Source organism: Fringilla coelebs (genome assembly GCF_963513975.1).
Source record: "Fringilla coelebs genome assembly, chromosome: 8".
In the NCBI taxonomy this organism is placed as follows: domain Eukaryota; kingdom Metazoa; phylum Chordata; class Aves; order Passeriformes; family Fringillidae; genus Fringilla; species Fringilla coelebs.
This window is the reverse complement of record NC_140066.1, coordinates 1,882,361-1,902,215: the sequence shown is the minus strand read 5'-3', so window position 1 is coordinate 1,902,215 and position 19,855 is coordinate 1,882,361. Positions and strand designations below refer to the sequence as shown.

General features: G+C 41.4%; 1 protein-coding gene across 6 annotated transcripts in view; it reads left to right on the top strand.

The window, feature by feature from the left end:
- Positions 1–6,730: 6,730 nt before the first annotated feature.
- CTNNA3 (catenin alpha 3) overlaps positions 6,731–19,855 on the top strand; it is a 418,277-nt gene continuing 405,152 nt past the window's right edge. For 4 of the 6 annotated variants that reach the window (XR_014616365.1, XR_014616366.1, XM_084210852.1 and 1 more), the window contains exons 1-2: positions 11,333–11,470; positions 15,651–15,757. Coding sequence is in view for 4 of the 6 variants with exons in the window: in XM_084210852.1 (XP_084066978.1) it covers positions 11,446–11,470; positions 15,651–15,757 (132 nt within the window). In the remaining 2 variants the exon portion in view is untranslated. Of the gene's footprint in view, positions 6,851–9,273; positions 9,382–11,332; positions 11,471–15,650; positions 15,758–19,855 lie in introns of those variants that run through there. The other 2 variants (XM_084210853.1, XM_084210854.1) reach the window with 2 other exon arrangements.

Here is a 19,855-nt window from a genome sequence, read left to right as displayed (position 1 = left end):
ATCTGTCACCACAAGTGTGTGAATAATCATGGACGGTTTGCTGATCCTGCTCATGCAGCTAAATATTAATTAAGGTGACTGAACATCCATGCATATGCAAAAAGAGGCATACAATTTTATCCCAAAGCTTTCATTTTACTATTGAAAATGTGGCTCTTAAAGTTGACAGACTGTAGAATCTGCTTTTGCCTCTAATCCTCTCAAATGTTCAGTAATAGGTAATTTTTGGAAAAATGCTATTAGTTCTACTTAAATTTTAATGAAATTACAGGCTCAGCGTCACAAGATTATCAAATTATATCACTGAATGTTGTTGTAGGTGTCAATGCAGCCAAATGTTCCGTTGTATTCTTATTTTTAATAAATAACCTTGGCAAATTTGGGCATGTGTGTGCTACTGGATTGGAACCTTTTTCTTTAATACATCTTTATCAGATTTACTGGGTTTTAAACAAAGAGAATGTTCCTGTTTGCAACTGGTTTATCCACCCATCTCCTACATTTTTATGAAAACAGAAGGTAAATGGATATGCTTTCAAAATCCAGCTATGCTGAATATCATAGGAAAATGCTACTCTGGGCCAAAACCACCCTCATGGTAAGTTTATTAATGAGACTTGGCTTTCATAATGCATCTGCAACACCACAAAGAGTAATATTCTTTCCACCTGTGTGAAAGTGAAATAGGCTTCTGGCTCCCATTCTGTGTTGCTTGACTTTTGTCCCCATTGGTATGGGGACCCAGATTTACTCACCTTTAGTATACTTCAAATCTTAAATTACATGACTTTTTGATTGATTCATTTTTCATTTAATCATTATTTTCCAGTTTGTTGGAGTTTTTTCCCCCCATAAAAACAATATCTGCAGTCTGTTTTAAATAGTTGTGATTAAAACCTGTTATTTTGCTGAGTTTTACAGGCTATTTTTCACATTGTCACTTCAGAGAGGAATTATGACATTGGGTAGCATCAGCAGTGCACCTCCAGGTCAGCAGAAGCTTTAGAAATGAAATCAGATTGTGGTCAGTTATGAAAAAAAACCCTTCACCAGAAAATCTCCCTCTGGGTTAGTCACATTAGTGCCTAAACTTTAAATCTGTTTGCAGTATTGGCTGGTTGCAGCTGTCCTGGGTAAATGAGCACTTTAACTCCTACTATGCCTCAGAGACAGATAACAGCAATAAAACCTTTCCAATTCTTCAAAATCAAATACTTTCTACATTTTGAATTGCAAGACCTTCAATGAAGGAAAGCTAAAACTCAGTAACAAATAGAATAAAACCAACTTTAATTATGCTTGCAAAATCTGGAGCAATGGAGGTCTTGAGATTTGTGTGAATCTCAAGAACTAAGTTTAGGAATTTCAGTCATTGCTATTTCATTTCTGACACTTACGGTAATATGATTAATTTAGCAATTTAAACTCCCAAACTACTAATTTCATACTACATGGTTTCTCAGTGGGAATGAGAATTAGTGCCTTGTAAGCAGGCTGTTTTTAAGAGTCAGCTCTTTAGATAAAATTATTTATTGTTTGTATAAAATTATGTCTTAGGGATTCAATATCATTCTGACCAGTTGAATTAATAATAATGTACAAATATGAAATATATTAACTCAGTGCTTCCATTAGGAGTAAATAGATGTGTAAACAACTGAAAATAGAAAGAAATTACTAATTACTGGTCTTACTTACAGATAATAACTGGAACCAAATGGAGAGTCAGAATATTGGAATGTGCCCTCTTAAAAAATAGATTTGTTTCTGAACTGTGAGGGCTAACATCAAAAGTTATTGCAGGAGCATGAAATTTTGTTAAAGAATCTGATTATAAAATTTTCTTCTGCCTAGCTGAATTGAAATAACTTTAGAAAAGATGATGACATCTATACTGGTGGGCACAGGGTTGTGTCTGAGGTCCTGTGTCTGGTCAGTCTATCCATGCCCTGCTGCCATTCTGGGGGTACATTTAGCCACTCATCAGTTGGGAATTTTTCATTTGTCCTCTGTGGGAATGAAATCCAGGTACATGAGATGCAGAAAGGTGAATCGGCCAAGTTCCTTACCTGGATAATCACTGGCCAAGACTGGGATTGTCTTCACCAGACACAGATACGAGTACTGTATTTGATTAAAAATTTGCTTTGTTTTCATGCGTACCTTATTTGATTAATTTTAAACGTGTTTGCCAGAAGTGCAGTGTCTCAATAGGTCTAGCTCTCATTCACAGCTGTGAAATCCTACCCCAAGTCTTACAGCAGATAATAAAAAAGCAGAACCTCGTCTGGTGAATCAAACCGGAGGGTCAATCACGGGACTCTGGAACAACCTAGTACCTGAAAAAACAGTGTACGTCGGGAGGGAGGATACGCGTACACTGGCATAAAATGATTTTGAATCAACCCGAACAAACAGGCTTAGTGCACAGGTTCCCTAATACCCAAATACCTGTCTCGGGGCGAAGGAAGAGCGGCGGGAGCGCCCCGCGGGCCCGGAGCAGGCCAGGAGCAGGGCAGGGCAGGGCAGGGCAGAGGGGCCCCCTGCTCAGATCGGAGCCGTCCCGTCGAGTCAGATCCTCCTCGGTCTCCCGCAGGCCAGACGCCTCCTCTATTCCGCCCCTCAGGTCGGGATCCTCCCCTCAGGTCAGCGCCTCCCGTCGGGTCCCCTCAGATCAGGTCAGACACCCCTCCCCCCATGGTTCCCGCCCTTTTCCCCTCAGGTTCCGCCCTTTTCCCCTCAGGTCAGACCCGCTCCATCCCCTCAGGTTCTCGCCCTTTTCCCCTCAAGTCAGTCCCCCTCCATCCCCTCAGGTTCCCGCCCTTTTCCCATCAGCTCCCCCCAGCTCCTTCCCTTCAGGTTCCCGCCCTTTTCCCCTCAGGTCAGACCCCCTCCATCCCCTCAGGTTCCCGCACTTTTCCCCTCAGGTCAGACCCCCTCCATCCCCTCAGGTTCCCGCACTTTTCCCCTCAGGTCAGACCCCTCCATCCCCTCAGGTTCCGCCCTTTTCCCCTCAGGTCAGACCCGCTCCATCCCCTCAGGTTCCCACCCTTTCCCCCTCAGGTTCCCGCACTTTCCCCCTCAGGTCAGACTGGCTCATTCCCCTCAGGTTCCCGCACTTTCCCCCTCAGGTCAGATCCCCCCCGCTCAATCTCCTCAGGTTCCCGCCCTTTTTCCCCTCAGGTCAGTCCCCCTCCATCCCCTCAGGTTCCGCCCTTTTCCCCTCAGGTCAGACCCCCTCCATCCCCTCAGGTTCCCACCCTTTTCCCTTCAAGTCAGACCGGCTCCTTCCCCTCAGGTTCTCGCCCTTTTCCCCTCAGGTCAGATGCCCCCGCTCCATCCCTTCAGGTTCCGTCCTTTTCCCATCAGGTCAGATCCCCCCGCTCCATCCCCTCAGGTGCTGCCCTTTTCCCCTCAGGTCAGACCCGCTCCATCCCCTCAGGCTCCCGCACTTTCCCCCTCAGGTCAGATCCCCCCCCCCGCTCCAACCCCTCAGGTTCCATCCTTTTCCCATCAGGTCAGACTCGCTCCATCCCCTCAGGTTCTCGCCCTTTTCCCCTCAGGTCAGACCCCCTCCATCCCCTCAGGCTCCCGCACTTTCCCCCTCAGGTCAGATCCGCCCCCCCCCCCCCCCCCCCGCTCCATCCCCTCAGGTTCCATCCTTTTCCCCTCAGGTCAGACCCCTCCATCCCCTCAGGTTCCCGCCCTTTTCCCCTCAGGTCAGACCCGCTCCATCCCTTCAGGTTCCATCCTTTTCCCCTCAGGTCAGACCCGCTCCATCCCCTCAGGTTCCACCCTTTTCCCCTCAGGTCAGACCTGCTCCATCCTCTCAGGTTCCCGCCCTTTCCCCCTCAGGTTCCGCCCTTTTCCCATCAGGTCAGACCCCCTCCATCCCCTCAGGTTTCTCCCTTTTCCCCTCAGGTCAGACCCCCCCCCCCCCCCCCCCCCATCCCCTCAGGTTTCTCCCTTTTCCCCTCAGGTCAGAGCCCCTCTATCCCCTCAGGTTCCACCCTTTTCCCCTCAGGTCAGACCCCTCCATCCCCTCAGGTTTCTCCCTTTTCCCCTCAGGTCAGACCCTTCCATCCCCTCAGGTTCCGCCCTTTTCCCCTCAGGTCAGACCCCTCCATCCCCTCAGGTTTCTCCCTTTTCCCCTCAGGTCAGACCCTTCCATCCCCTCAGGTTCCGCCCTTTTCCCCTCAGGTCAGACCCCTCCATCCCCTCAGGTTCCGCCCTTTCCCCCTCAGGTCAGAGCCCCTCCATCCCCTCAGGTTTCTCCCTTTTCCCCTCAGGTCAGCCCTGGCCCGGGTGCCTCGCAGAGGCCGGCTCCAGGGACAAGGGAAGGGCGCCGGCCCGGTGGGAGGGGAAGGGGCGAAGGGAAGAGAAGCAGGAGCTGGGCGTCTTGGAAAGCAGGTGTGCTGTGTGTTCAGGGTGATGATGAGGCAGACGGTCCCTTCAGTGTAAAAACTGGGGAGGATTTTGGGCCAAAAAGGCATATGGATGTCCCTCCTTACTGAGGAGAGAATGTGGCTCAGAGAGGTGTTGCTGGATACTCTGGTGTACCCTGGAGCTGGTTGCCTTTTGCTCAGAACTTTCAGCATTTCACACTGACTTCTGTGGCATGAATGGTAGGAGCATGTAAGTAGGCAAAAATATACTTTATACAGGGGTTTTGGGAGGTCTCTTTTAGTAGAGTGGCTTCTGCTTTTGTCCATCTTGCCAGGGAAATGAACACAGTTGCCCGTGGTGCCCCATTTTTGGTGTATTAGTACAAACACTCCTCTCAGCCTTGCCAGCAGCTGCCTCAGCAACATCTGAAAATGCTTTCAGGGTCTTTTGTAAGACGGTGCTTATTTTTATTGGGATGGCAAGAACCTTGTCCAAACCCTGCTAATTTTGACTGCTGCTATGAAGTTGCCACAGCTTTTGAAGTAATCCCTCTTAATAAGCACCAGGAATTCGAAGCAGTTCCTCTCCAGTTGTGAGAGGTGTCTAGCACTGTTTTAGACACTTTTGGCCTTTTAAAGCATCCCCACATCCAGCCCTTGTATAGGTGGTTGAAGTCTGCAGGAGACCTGGGGTATCTAAGAGTTTTTTTCTGATGGATCCTACAGTATATAAAATAGTTTTAGGTGTTTACCTTAACCAGCTGAATCCCATTCCTCATTTGCTAACTCAAAATGATAGGTCAAAAAACTTCAAAAAAAAAAAAAAAAAGAGCAGTTTTAACACCTCTTATTAGTGAGTTTATTAAAACAAAGAGGGTTGCTGCTCAGCTCTAGAGTAATTTGCTTCATAAATAAAACACTGATGCAGTTACAAAGATCTCATGGTTAGAAAAGTGTAATAGGGATCATTTACATAAATCCACTTGTCTATATTGACCTTTGCAGTGAAGTGAATTGTGGTTTTGTTCTTAACTTTTAAATAACGTTCATGAAGTAAATGAGAGAGCTAAGAAATGCTGAGAAACACTAACTGCAGGTGGTGAGATTTATACTTGCTTTGCATAATATGGTTTTAATACTGTACTCAGAAAATTAAATCTTACTCCAGCAGCTTTCTTAACTGTCTGCTGTTGTTCATATCTTCTAAATTCATGAGTTGCAGGTAAGAAAATAAGGATTTTTTTCAGGTTTAAGCTTCAAATATGATCATGAGAGGAATGAATTATGAATAAAATTGTAAGCTTAATATGGTAATATCACATACATTTCTCCATAATAAATTATTATATAATCTAGAAAGTCTGCTTAGTTTATATTAATAATATTTGATGCTTTTTCATCCATAATCCTTTTTGCTGCATTCCTTCTTTGCATCTCTAAGTGCAGAAGACACTTTTGAAATCAGTTGGCCATTGCATGACAGGGCTTAAATGTGATTGATTTTTTTTCCCTGTTCCTTGCAACTGTTTCAGTACTATTATGTATGTTCAAGTATTTTTTTTTCCTCCTCTCTTCTGTGTAGTCACAATATATGCCCCTTCCTTAGGTTTGGGTGTTTCCCGCTCATTCCTTGTTGAGTCTCCCCAGTGCTGTTAGGTAGTGCCATTTTATTCAGCCTTGAGTCCCTTTTTACCTCTAAATCAACTACAAACAGCCAAAGTGCTTTGATTGAAATTTTCCAAAACAAAAATTCAGCCCCGTGTTGTGCAAATGTTCAGACTGAACGATTCAAGACCTCCAGTCTCCAGCAGAATAGATGCCAGTATTGAGCAGCCTCTGCCTTTTGGGAGTTTTAGGAGGATTTTCTTGTTCTGTGTGTATTGTAAACTGCACTTCAGGGTACTCTAATTTGCTCTATTAGCAGATTAGCAAAATTTAACTCATATCCCTTTTTTAAAATGGCTGCCTTGGTGGAAAATCTTTCAAATGGAGGATTATCAATCTGGAAGTGTGTTTTGAGTGTCCTGTGAAGGTGAATGAAGGAGAGGTGCGTTGCATCTATATTTGAGTGTGGATTTACAATAATGGCCTTTGCTTTCCTTCTTCCCCTTTCCCTTCTCACGTTCAGCTTAAACCTCGTGGATTTTTGAGGAGGCTTTGCCCATTGCCTTCCCCGGTGTCTAGTGCAGGTTCTGAGAGCTCTGTGTCAAGCCTGGTTTGCACGGCAATGACCTTGGGTGTCTCTAGGTGGTCCTGAACAGCAAAGCTGCCGGTGACCTCGGGCGCTGCCATTTTGGGAGGAGTTCCAGTGGCGTGCTCCCCTCCCATTTTGTTTCTTCCAACTGGGACTGACAGGCGACCCCTTGCAGCCTCGCTGTCTGTGCCCCTGCAGTCCGGCTGCGTCAGGTGGAGTTCTTTACAGAGCTGTCCTAGGAGCTCCTTTCCTTGGAGTCTTGATTCAAAAGGTAAGATTGAAGAAGAATGTAGGCAATTTTCCTCTTAGTGGTAGAAGTACATGAAGCTATAAATGGAACTGTAGCTGCTTGATAAAATTATCACTCCAAAAGTTTAAAAAAGTTAAAAGGCTGGTTTTCTTAGCCAGCTTTCAAAAACAACAACAAAAAAAACCCTTTTAAGCATGATTTAAAAAAAAAATTCTGAACATTAAAAAAAATTCTGCATATTCTAAATATTTTAATCGTCATGGTCTTAACACTTCAAGCCAGTAGCTGAAGTTGTGCAGCGTGTTTGCATATTTTCCAAATATGAGAAGCCATTTTGGAATATTGGAAAAGGAAGAATGAAATGTTGTATGAATGCTATAATTTTTAAAAGTTTAGCTTACCTCCTGGTACTTTGCTGGATGTTGCACCTAATTAAAGGAAGGTTTGTGTAAATGTGTGTTTATCATACCTCAGTGAGAAAATAATGAGTTAGTGCACAATTTTATACCGTTTTTTAAAAATTTCAAAACATATAAAAAAAAGTTATTATAAGAGAGGGCTGAAGGAGGGCTGATATATTCAGTGTAACATTGTGCATATTTCAAAACCCTTATGTGCACACTTTTCTGTTAGCTAAAATTGAAGACAAGAGCTGTGTTCAGGCCTAGTGAAGCCCCAGAGATATCCAACAGCAAAGAATTAGGCCTCGTGACAGGTATTTAGGAGGAAGCCATGATGAATTCTTATTGTTTTCTCCTGGTTGAAGCCCGTTGATGAATGTTGGGAAATTAATTCACCTTGGAACAAAGTTTGATTGTTGTTTTCTTCATGGCTGCACTTCAGCCAGATGGTTTTTGAGTTGAACTGTGGGCAGAGGTCAGAAGGGGCTGCAGGGTCCTTAGGCTTTATTTCTGAAGCTGCTTCACCAGAAGTGCTCTGTCAGCTCTGGAGAGGTTTCTGCTGAGCCATGGTGTGATTGGAAACCGGTTGATAGAGTTGATGAAGGAAATGGGGTGCTGTGCAGCAATGGGAACCCCACTGGAAGAGTAAATCTGCATCTTGAGGTCTGTCCCTGTTTGCAGGCGTGGTGTGCAGGGATTGTGGCTTTGCTTAAATACTGTTTTCTGTCCCTTTTCACTAGATTGTGCTTTTGTATGTGCTAAGGGTGCTTGCCAGCATCCAAAGTGAGGCAGTTTCTAAGAATCATTTCTCTCTTATTTTCATTCATATCTCAGAGTCAATATGTTATGTATATATCTGTATAAAGTCAGGTTTGCTACCCTTAATTTTGGGGTTGTTTTGGGCATGTCTGTAAGCAGTGGGGAAGAAGAATACTATTCTAGAAGGCTAAAACACTATTAGGTCACTGGACAAAACAAATAATGCAAACATTTTTATCAGTTAGAAAGCAGTTAGATAAAATGGTATGTGATGGTGAAGCATCCTGGGGTAGACCATGGGTAGGAAACGACCACATCTGTTGGCAAAATCAGTAGCAGCTCTACAGGGAGAGGAAACCCTGGCTTTTTACCTCTTTGCAGCTGACACATTTTTTTAAGGCAAAACAGCAGAGTGTAGTGTTGTAATAGATAACTGTCAGCAAACAGCAATAAAGCGAAATGGGGAACTGTACTTAAATAAAACTTGAAATCTTTTAGTAGCACCTCATGGAGTTTCTATTATTATCTATTATTTTAATGAGTTGAACAATATCCTATTTTTAGTAGAAGGTCAACTTGAACTTTATTTGAGCAGGGTCTCTGGTTTTGAACACAGATAGGGACACTTTAAATGTGATAACAAAAGGGAGGGCTTGGAGCCAGACCTCCTTAACCTATCATTAGGGGCTCAGATAGCCATCCATGTAAGAACTGTGTGCCACTTGAACAGAGAGGAGTCCTTGCTCTGGGCTCAAACTGCATGCAGTGAAAATAGCACTGAGACTCATGTGGAAGGATTTTGGGGTTTTATTTAAGAATTTAAAATAGGTCCAAAAATATTAATGATTTTTTTTTTTTAAATGAAATGCTGCCATCTGATGTCACGCCACTTTCTTTTGTGTGTTGGTTTGTTTTTTTTTTAGAGTAAATGCTTTTTTGATTTCTTAAATAATAGAACTCCAGTTTTCAGACCAATAACTCCAGTACCTGCAAAAATGTACGTGGAAGAAATGTTAAAGATTAGTTTATTAAAGTATTTCTGGCCTTAGCGGTATTATTTTAATTGTGCTGTCCAGTGGAACTCCACTGATGAGTGAAATTATTTAGTTTACTAGTAGCGAGATAGTGTCAGGTTCCCAAGTTTCCATGTTAGACTTCACTGGGAAGGTGTTTCTTGCAGTGGCTGTAGGTTTGGGGCAGCAACACATTTTTTGGATAGCTGTTGGTTGAGAAACAGTGCAGAGTGTCAGTACAAAGCCAAAAGCTGTGGAGCTGCTGGGGCTGTAGGATTCACACTTCTGCTGGAACATCTCCTGGAATTTGTTGGTGTTGCAGCTGGCTGAAGGGTGTGCATTCACCAGAGGAGGGATGCTGATAGGACATTTAAAGGAGGTGATTTCTGACCTTCCTGGGAATAAGCAATACTGGTGGCAGGGTAACCCTAACATAGGAGTAAGGAATAGAGATGACGTTCTGTAGACTTAGAGTGTAAATTGTTTCTGAAAATCTTTTACTCACCTCAGCCTGCTTTTTGGCCTCAATTAAAGAAAGTGTGGGTGAGGTGCTTCAGTGTTGTTATGGTTTTATTCCGGTACTCTGCCACTGGCATTCTCTCTGATCTTGAGGAATTAATTTTCCCTCTGTGATTCCGTTTCCTTACGTGATAGTGGAACACAACCTCTGCTTGAAACAGTGCTTTAATAGAAAGCCTGTAGGAAAAGGAAACGTGATTACTAAAGAAGGAAAAGAGAGCTTGTTCTGGATGTTATAAACCTGGGAAAAATCTTAAATTTTCATCTCAATAATATAAGAAAGTATTTCTGAGGCAAGTTGTGATGCTTTATCCCACCTCAAAAGTTGGGTTGGTTTTTTTTTTTTCATAAACCCTTATTAAACCTTTTAATGCCACTAGGTCAATCAGGCACCATTGCTTGCTGTGGGGATTCTCCAATATTCATAAAGAACTAGGCTTATGCTGTTTTCTTGGTAGATTGATTGTAAGTTTTGATGTATCACGTTATTTATGCTGAGAACTGTGTTTAAGAGCTTGGTGGAAATCTTATGTTCTTGTGAATTTTAACTGCTCTTCAGATGTGGATTGAAAAAGTGCTCTAGGGAGATAGTAAACAGAGGCAGAATTGAAAGGAAATAAAAAACTGCTGTGGTTTTTTTTTTGGGTTTAATTTTTGGGGCTAAGATTAAAAAGTCTTTAGTTACTTCATTGCCAGCCTACACCTAAATGCAAAGCCTGTTTATATAAAGTGGCTTTCAGTGAATAGATGTTATTAATGGGTCTGAATCTTTCCACCTTCTCAAGCTCTCCTTTTTGGTGTCTGTGCATTAATAATGTTTCTTGTTGCTAGTGATAAGAAATTATGAAATCTGAGATGGTTATAGAGTAGCCTGTCAGCTTTGTCTGGAAATTTAAATTATTTAGCAGGTGCTTTATAGACTTTACCTGGTGTTAAATGGCCAGGTCCTTTCCCGGTGTTGGAGATACTGCTCCATTCCAGAGCGTGGTCTGGCCTACAGAGTACAAGAGGTCTCTCTGCAGCATGGACATTTCTTTGCCTCAACTGGAAGATTTTAGCATCCTGAATATCTTACTTTCTGTGTCAGCTAGAGGATTAAAGGAAAATGCAGTAATTGTTTTTTGTGGCTTCTATGAAGGCTGATTTGCACTTGCTGTACTGACTGTAGCAAAAAGGCTAACAAATTTTATTCCCAGAGTGCTGTTGGTAGCAACTGATAAAGCTGTATAGGAAATACTGAAATTAAGAACAAACAGTAAAAAAATTCTGTTATGTATTCTCAGCAATGTTTCGTATCTTGGAAATCCTCAGATGCCCTGTCCCTATATATCTTGGTAAAAAATTACAAATCCCGACTACTTTGTTTTAACTTCTCTTCATTTTTTAGAAGGCAAGAGGCCTTTGCATTTTCTGAAACTGCTAGGGTAATAGATCGTGTGTCATTGTAGGATACCATACAATAGAAAAAAACAACAGAGAAAACAAATTTGGTGCCAAGTTCCTGGGTGAGAGCTGTATGAATCCCTTTGCTGTCCAGTTCAGGAGTCTGAGAGTGAGTCATTGCCTCCAGACTGAAGTTGGCATACAGTCAGAATGCATGGCAAAACAGTTGCTGTGCTGGAAATTCCAGGAATAATCACTGGAAGTGTAAGTAATTTCATGCTTCTTGTCATCTAATTGTTCAAAACCTTTTCACCTCTAAACTTTCTTGCCGGGCTTGTGCTCTACTATGTAGCTTTAAGGATGCCCATCCCCCTGCCAGCCGTCCAGCAGCCGCTGTGTCCCGTCAGTCATCCTGAAATACACTGGGAGCTTGTCAGGCAGTGCCTTGCAGATGCCTCAGGAGCCCCTTAGTGAGCCAGGGCAGTTGCACTGAAGTTCCCAACACAAGGAAATTACATAGACAGTTGCTTTAGTGCTGCATATGGACCATATGTTTTCTAGCATAGGTGAGTGATGCACTATTGGCTTTCTAACAATCTAGCAGGAAATGGATTCTAAAGTAAAGGATTTCTAATTTATGCAGAATGTCTTTGGCTCTGCTTTCTGACACTTATTAGTTTATGTCTGTATACAGTGTACTTAGAGATTCTAAAAAAAAAGCTGCAGGTGCTGTGTTCACGTTGCATTGCAGATGGATGTAGACTTTGACTGTTTTTCCAGTGTCTTTTTCTTACTACACCAAAAGACTCAATAGTTTTGACATCTGATAAAAAGACAGAATTTTCATTATCTTGAGGTTGGTGGCATTTGGTAGGAGTGTGCAGGTGGTTGGTTTTCTGGCTGTTCTGGGACACAACTGTGTCTTGTAACACATGCTTAACATCCTAAGTGTTGTAAGAGCTGCTGGTGTACAGGGCTGAGATTGCCTCCTGTAAAGGTTAATCTAACTGAGTGTGAGGTTAGACAGCCTTTTACCAAAATATCTCACAGTTAGGGCCCCTGCTGTAGTTAGGGGCATGTTATACTGCAGGAGACAAATGCATTAAAAAAAATAAAGAAAGGTGGAATGTTGGTTTTCACTTTTTTCCTGAGGCAAACGTCAGATTTTGTCATCTTAATGAGTATGATCTAGAAGGACAGAGGTTCACTTAGTAATTGGAAATGCCAGAGAAAATGCCAGGATGATCTTTACTGGCTGTTTATTTTTCTTTCTATCACCTCTTATCCTTGCCTTAGTTAAAAAGAAATAATGAAAGAACCCAATTTAAATATTGATTAGCCTATATGGTATATAACAGTAAGGAGAGCCTGGTAAGCTAAAAATATGAAGTCAGATTATCAAAGTAATTTAAGGTCTTGTGGTTTTCGCTGCATTGGCTTGCAAAACTGTTTCTATCTCTTTAGAAACAAAAGGAAATTTCATGAAGCATTAGAATTTTACTTGAAAAATATTGCTGGAATCAGCAAGTGAGCCCTTAAGTGAGTTATTTATATCTTAGAATATAATTGAAATTTTCAGAGACAATAGTTTTTGCAATTGACTTTCAGCTGATGACTTGTTATTATGGGCCCGACTCAAGGCTAAAAGCTATTATTGGCTTTAACTGGCTTTTGAACTCAGGGCTCAAGCAAAGAATAAAAATGCTGATGTTAGACAGTATGCTAAGGGCAAGAAACAAACAAACAAGCAAAAACCACAGAACAGCTGGCAACAGGGAAAGTCATGACATATGGGTTCATATTTTTTCTGACCTGCAAAAACGGGGTTGGATTTGTAATACTTTCCAAGTTTGGGAGTGCTCTGTGGTGGGATTCTGGAGCACAGTAGTCCTTTAGTAACAGGAATTGACTTTAATTACAACTATATATTTTTGTGCCAAAATTTAGAAAAGACCTGCTGATTGCAGATAGCATGTAGCAGAGGAGGCAGTGCTGTGAGAATGGAGAGTCAGCTCGTGGCTTCTTTAGGGCTCAGTAGGAGCACGAGGTGCCGTCCCCATCCACTTTACCTGTCCCCTTGTCACTGATGTGTATCTGACCAGAAAAAAATGCCCAGCACTGTCGATACCATCTGTTTGCCACTGCTGTGATGGATTTCAAGAACTGCCCATATTTTGGGAGACTTGTGAAAATATCGAAGATAAGGGTTGGTAACCAGCCCCATCATAAAGATTTATTGTTTTTCCTAATGTCAATAAAATGCAGATTCATTGAAATATTGGCCAAAGATTTAGAAAACCAGCGATTTATAGGTGGCAGAAAAGGATCTGTCTTTTTCAGAGTATGTAATGATGTGGTTTGATGCAATCCCAGTGAAAATGGAGGACAGTAGGGGTGGACACAAGCAAAGCAGCTCAGGAGCTTCTCTGCCGTGTGTTCAGAGCTGCTGCGCTGGGCCCGGCAGAGCCGGTACTGGCAGCGCTGCAGGGCGCTGTGGGGAGGGGCCGGCAGTTCAACTGCAGCGCACTTTGGGGCTGGAGCTCACCGCGAGTGTGGGAATGACCGACAGGAGAGGCGTTCAGAGCAAGTTAGTATTGGGCAGAAAGAGATCCGCTGGCAATTCCAGTTTTGGGAGTCTCGAAGTTTGTTTCCTTGGTGTTTGTATGTGAAAAACGCCAATCACTTGCTTTTTAAAATTTTATAAGTGTTTAATAGTAATAAAATGGTTATAAAAATAGCAATATAATTAGAGTAATAATAATTTGGACAATTTGGATTAGGACAATATGATACAATACAAACAAAGAGTTACGGACAGCCTGGTACCTTTTCTGGGCAGCATAAGCCCGGAAAAGGCCCCACGTTAACAGGGGATTAACCCTTAAAGCAGCAGCCTGTTGCACATTCATACAGCTCATCCATGATGCATCAATTCCATTCACACACAGGATTCTGGCTGGGCAGTGTCAGCTTCTTCCTCTGAGTCCTAACCGGCCTCGTCGTGGCTGAACGAGGCAGGAAGAAGTTCGTTTCTCCTGATAATGGAGCAATAAATTCTCTTCTTCTGAAAGATTGAGGTGTCCTGTGGTTGCTATCTTAGTGCGAGTCCTTTCTTTAGGAAAAAAGTATCCTACGTAGCAGTTTCTATTTTAACATTATGTTATAACCTAAAACTGTATTTAACACACTACTTAAGAGAATTAATATAGCATCACTTTCTAACACAACACATATAACATTCATTTGAACATTTGTGAAAAGCCAATCATAAAATATGCATTTTTCACATTGTTGAAAATATCTAAATGTTAAATGGATAAAATATGGGCAGTTAATTTGCTTTGACATTTCTAGAGTTCTCTTTCCGTTCATATCTGTGGAAAGAAAAGTGTTTTTTTCTGGTCAGTCTGATCTCAGGTTTCTGTTTTCTTTGTCTTTTGGATCAGAATTAAAACTGAAAAATCAGTTCATTCCATATGCTATTGCCTGGCTGGGTGCAGCTGAATTTGTGGGAGCTTAGCTCTGCTGCTAGTATAGTTTGTAATTAAAGAAAAACTTGGCACTTGTGTAGCCTTAAAAAAACCCTAAATTGCTTTATACCTTAATTCTTTAATTATTGCTCATATTATCTTTGCGTGTAAGTGAAATGTGGATAACTCTCCAGATCCGTTTCTACACCACTTGCTACAGGAACCCAGAACCTTCTGTGTTTTATTAAATCAGTGCTAGGTTCACTGGAAGGTGACAATATATCTCTTCAGCCTGCACAATTGCAGTACCTTACTACTTCATTATACAGCAGCAGTGGTTGCAATAAGTCTTGCTTAAAAAGGACAGATATCCATTATTTGTGTGTTTGAAGTCTTTATTGGCTAAAAAGGCTTTGTCAGGCTGTGTTTTATAAGAAGTTAAGTTATTGCAAAATTTAAAGTGTCTTTTATTTCGGGACAATAATCGGTTGCAATCCAGCTAAAGCAGTTATAATTCTTTGTTGACACACACACATTTCAGGCTAATGGCCTGACCATGGCCCAGTGAACTTGGTGGAAACTATTAATTCACATCAGTAGATTCTGCATCAAGTTCCTAATGAATGATTTATTCACTTTAAAGACCTTACTTGGCTTTACTTCCATCTTATTGACTTCAGTAATAGGCTTTCTCAACTTAATCTGTCTTGACACTTAAAAAATATTTGTTATTGCAGGGTATAAAATAACAAAATGTTTCCCTTTTTCTGCTGGTAATTTCCAGAAATTTTAAGGACTACTGAATATGGTTTTTGTTCTTAAGGTGCTTATTATATAACCCCTGTAATTTGGCACGTGGAATACAGATATTGTGCACATAGCATTAATATTTTTGTTTTGTGATAAATTCAGTAATGGAATTTAATGTTTTTGCTTTAAAGAACCTTTGTGGACTAGTAGAGGATTTTATTTAATGGTATTCTAATTCAATTATCCTTGTATTTTTTTAACATGTGGTCAGTGTAGAAATCTGTGAGCAAACATAAGGAGTTATATGTACTTTAAGTCTATGATTTTACAGTTTTTGTAAGTATCAGCATATTTTTTAACGGTTTGGAAGTGGGGAATTGGAAACATTAATTGTATTTCTTGAGATCAGACTGTTATGAAACAAGTTTATACTCACATAGGCAGTCTCTGGGCTCTGACAGGAGGCAATGAAGCTTGTAGTCATGGTTAATATTGGCTTATTGCACTTCTCTTGTTTTGTACCCAGGTGAAATGTCAACAAAAGTGCCAAACATTAAACTGAAAATTGATCCTCGGAATCTGCAGATCCAGACATTTACAGTGGAGAAATTACTGGAACCACTGATAATTCAGGTATTTTAGAGTTGCAGAAAGTAAGCTGGATAACCATAGGGGGAAGGGAATAAGGCTGAAGAACTTTTGACTAAAGACATTATTCTGAAAGTCACACCCACAGCCCTTCTGCACTTGCACTTTACTCTGCTCAGGAGCTTTCCAGGGTCTGTCTGCCTTCCAGGTTTGGTCATTCATTTGGTCACTTCCAACTTTGCCACCCAGTCTGTCCTAGTAAATGCTGCATGTTCTAGCTGGTCTCTTGTGCAGTGTTATCTAGGAGATGCTTACTGTAGAATACACTGCAAATGGATTTCCAATGCATGAAGTAAGTAATTCTTTAAAAATAAAGTTGTATTTTCCCCATTTGGAGCTTTGCCTTTCCCAAATTTTTTTTTGTCTTTTCTTCCCTTTCTCATTTTTCCTGTCTGGAAGGTTACTTTCCTCAGAAAGTAACCTTTTCTATCATGACTTCATTTCCAGCTGCTATTAACTGGGCTGCTTCTCTCTCATTTTGTCTGCCTTTCTTTATTTATTTTTGCCTGGATGTGATTGATGGTGTAAAAACCCTCAGTTAACAGGTCAGTGGTTTGTGGAAGCTGTCAAGGATATGTGGATGGGTTATAAAATTAGTTTCAAAGTAGTAAGAATAGATGTCTTGATAGACTGAATTTAAAAACCTCTTATAGACCAGTAGGTCAGACTATGCTGAGGCAGCCTGCAACACTGTGAGTGTTTTTAGAGGAGGTAAAGAAAAGTAAATTTTGGTTTGAGTTTGGCAGGATCAAAGAGGCCTGACAAAAGAAAAGAAAGTTCAGTTCCAGAATAAAACAAAGAAACCATCTAAGTTTTGTGGGGCTTTTTCCCCTCCCAGCTCTTCTCAACCATTGAAAGGCTTGAGGCTGTTCAAATTGGAAATGCTTTGGTTCTAAGAGAGTATTTGACAGTCTTTTCCCTCTCTTAAGCTTAATGCTTTGCTTGTTTCATACCTGTGGAAGGAAAACTTATGTTTTGAGTGGATCCTTCAAAAGAAAGTGTTAAAAGTGTAAAAATAGGGATTAAAGCTCATACTCAATGAAGGCTGATTGAAAGGTGGGAAAGATCATAAATGAAAATTAGTCTGTGATTAGAAAGAGAATCGAACCAGAGATAAAAATGATGTTCTTGCCAGATTCAGATTAGCAACTGCTGCTTGGAATGCAATTAAACTTTATTTTGAGATTTCTGTTGTAATTTATTTGTTTAATAGTTGTGTAATGCTGTGGCAGGAAAGAAACAATGGACGTGTTTGAGGTTCTCTGAAGTCTGTCCTAGCCAGTTATGCTCAGTGTTAGGGCAGTCATTAGATTAACAGCATCAATGCAGGAAAAAATTGAGGCAGAAGCAGCCTGGGAGGTAACTAGGAGGTAGTTGTGGAAATAGCTGCAGATCACTTGCTGAATTGACTCTCTTTCCTGCCATGTGCAATTGACAGCAGTGATTACTATGAAACTCGGAAAATAGTAGAGCAGCTGTTTTGTTTAAAACCCTCTCTGAGTTGGCAGCTTCTCTCTCCTTGGAATAAAACACTGTCCCTAAATTGCCCTGGGTGTTTCCCTCTCTCTGTGGCCTTTCTTTTATTGCAGGTGTTTTGAGGATGTTAGTTGTGAAAGGAAGTCTAGTTCTCAATCAGTGCATCTGGCACATCAGAAAAGGTAGTTGTCAAAGTTAGCGTGGTTCAGCTGACACAGTGTGTAGAAGATTCCCTGCATTTTGGAGTCCCTTGGATCACTGATGAAAACCAGGCAAGTTGAAAGGCTTGTGTTCCCACTTGTCATCCACACCACACATGTTTGCTCACAGGGAAAGCACACACCGTTGGTTTAGTTCTACATATGGTGAGTTTACCTTCTGCTCACTGGCTGGGATTAGCCAGTGTTTATTTGTATATAATACAAGCACGTTGGATTTGAAACAGTGGACAAGGGTTCTGCTGTTGTCATTAGATCAAGAGTTCATGTCTTGTTTTCCTGAATATCTAGGGAGAGACATTACACTAAACTACATTGTTAACAAAAAAGAATGGTTTATGACTGATGCTTAAAAATACTTTTTATATTACAGTAAAGGTGAACCAAATATTATGATACTCAAGGTATCAAGACATTGCTTCCTGTACTACTGCAGTATTAAGAGATTGTCTCAAAGTGCTGCCAGTAGCAGAATACAGCATTGGAAGAACTGCTTCAGAGTTTCCTAGAAACTTAGTATTTGGCATAACCAAATACCCACCCCTTCAGCCTAATAACTAATGGCAATAAGAGGCAACAGTGGCATGATTCAGCTTTGACAATGTGGTGGCACGTGGCCTGGGAAATGGCTTAGAGACTCCTTGTGCCTTTAGCACAACTGTGTTGCTGCTACCAGAGCTAGGCTGGGGATCTGCTGTGCAGGGTAACAATGGCACACTGTATTAGGCTGTGCTTTGGTTCTTTCTGGGTAGGATTCTATAAAGTTTTTACATTCCTCATTGGGGTTCTGTGTTAGAGAATTCAGAGTAGTTTTTCTGTTTTCCATAATCTCCATGAGCAAAGAGCTATCTTAACAAATTTTGACTTGTATTTGAGATCAGCTGCTGCCTCCAGTATTTCCTGAGAGTGATGCTGAAGATGCAGTGTCTTACAGTCAAGAGTTTTCACCTGCAGGAATCATTATTTTTTTATATTTTTTCATTTGTTTTATTTCCTTTCCTCCTCAACATGTCAATGAACAGTATATAGAATGATGTTTAACATTAAAAAAACTGCAGTAACAATCTGCAGAGTAGACTACATTATTTTCTAGTGAAATAGTGATTAAATACTTTAAATTTAAAAAAAAACCCTTCTATTTGATAGATTTTTTTGGGGCCACTTCTAATTTTTGATGGTGTTTTATGCCTTTCTTATTGGAAGTATTAGCCTGTAATCTGTAACTCATTCTTAAAAATATGGACATTGAAACTGTCTTAAATGTTCTAAAACTGACATTGAAGTGTTTGTAAAAATAAAATATAAAGATTTTTCTTCCCAGTGCATTCTCTACCAGCTGGCTGATTTATGTGCAATAAATAATTCCATTTTCTTCCTTTGAGCCAGAGTCAGAAAAATATCCAAGCCTTCTTTAATAATCTGAGCCAGAGTTATTTATGTTGCTCTCTCCCTTGTGACATGCCAAAGCAGTTGATGTCAAGTGGATGGTCCTTTCCCCCCCACTAAATTGCATGAATGGTGCAGGGGTCAGGGCTTTTATGTTTGTAGATGTGTTTATAGAAATGTTACCCGCAGGATATTCGTCAGTTACGTTTAGAAGTAATGATTCATGAAAAGCACTCAAGTGCATGAATTCATGGATGAGATCTGAAGGTGAGCTAAGGCACATGTAGCCCTGTACTACCCATGTTCTGGCAGAGGGAACAGGAGCGTTAAAAAGGATCAGTGAACTTTATGAAAATAAGGTGTGCTTTAAAATATCTGTGCAACACTTGAGAAAAATGTTTTGGAGTCTTTCCTTAGTGTTGCAGTTCAAGCAATGCCTTAGAAAATAGTCTTTCAGAAACATTCTCTTGGAGTGTGGGGGCTGTATTCATTCAGATGATGAGGAATGTGGGTGGGATGGTCTATAAAAACAAGTTCTTTATGGGTGTTGAAGTGCATTGGTAAAAATTAAATTTGGTCTAAGTGCATTGGTAAAAACGAAATTTGGCGTAAGCTGCAGTAAATCTAAATTCTGGACAAATTGGTGTATAATTCTAATGTTGAGAACATGCTGAAGAATTTGGAGGTGTTGAGCTCTGGCCACAGGGATATACCCCTTTGGTAAGAAGAGAAGGCATTGTGAGAGGTGTTTGTACTCATTTTGGGAATTTGTTCTGGGTTACCTTGCAAGTCTTATGCTGGAAGGATGGGAAGACCCAGCACTTGTGGGGAGAGAGAACCTGTGGGTGCTGGCTGATAGCAGCTGACCACGAGGCAGTGTGTGTCCAGCTGGCCAAGGAGGCTGGTGGGAGCCTGGCTTGTACCAGGAATGGTGTGGCCAGCAGGACCAGGGCAGTGACTGTGCAATGGTGAGGCCACACCTTGAGCCCTGCCTTCAGTGTTG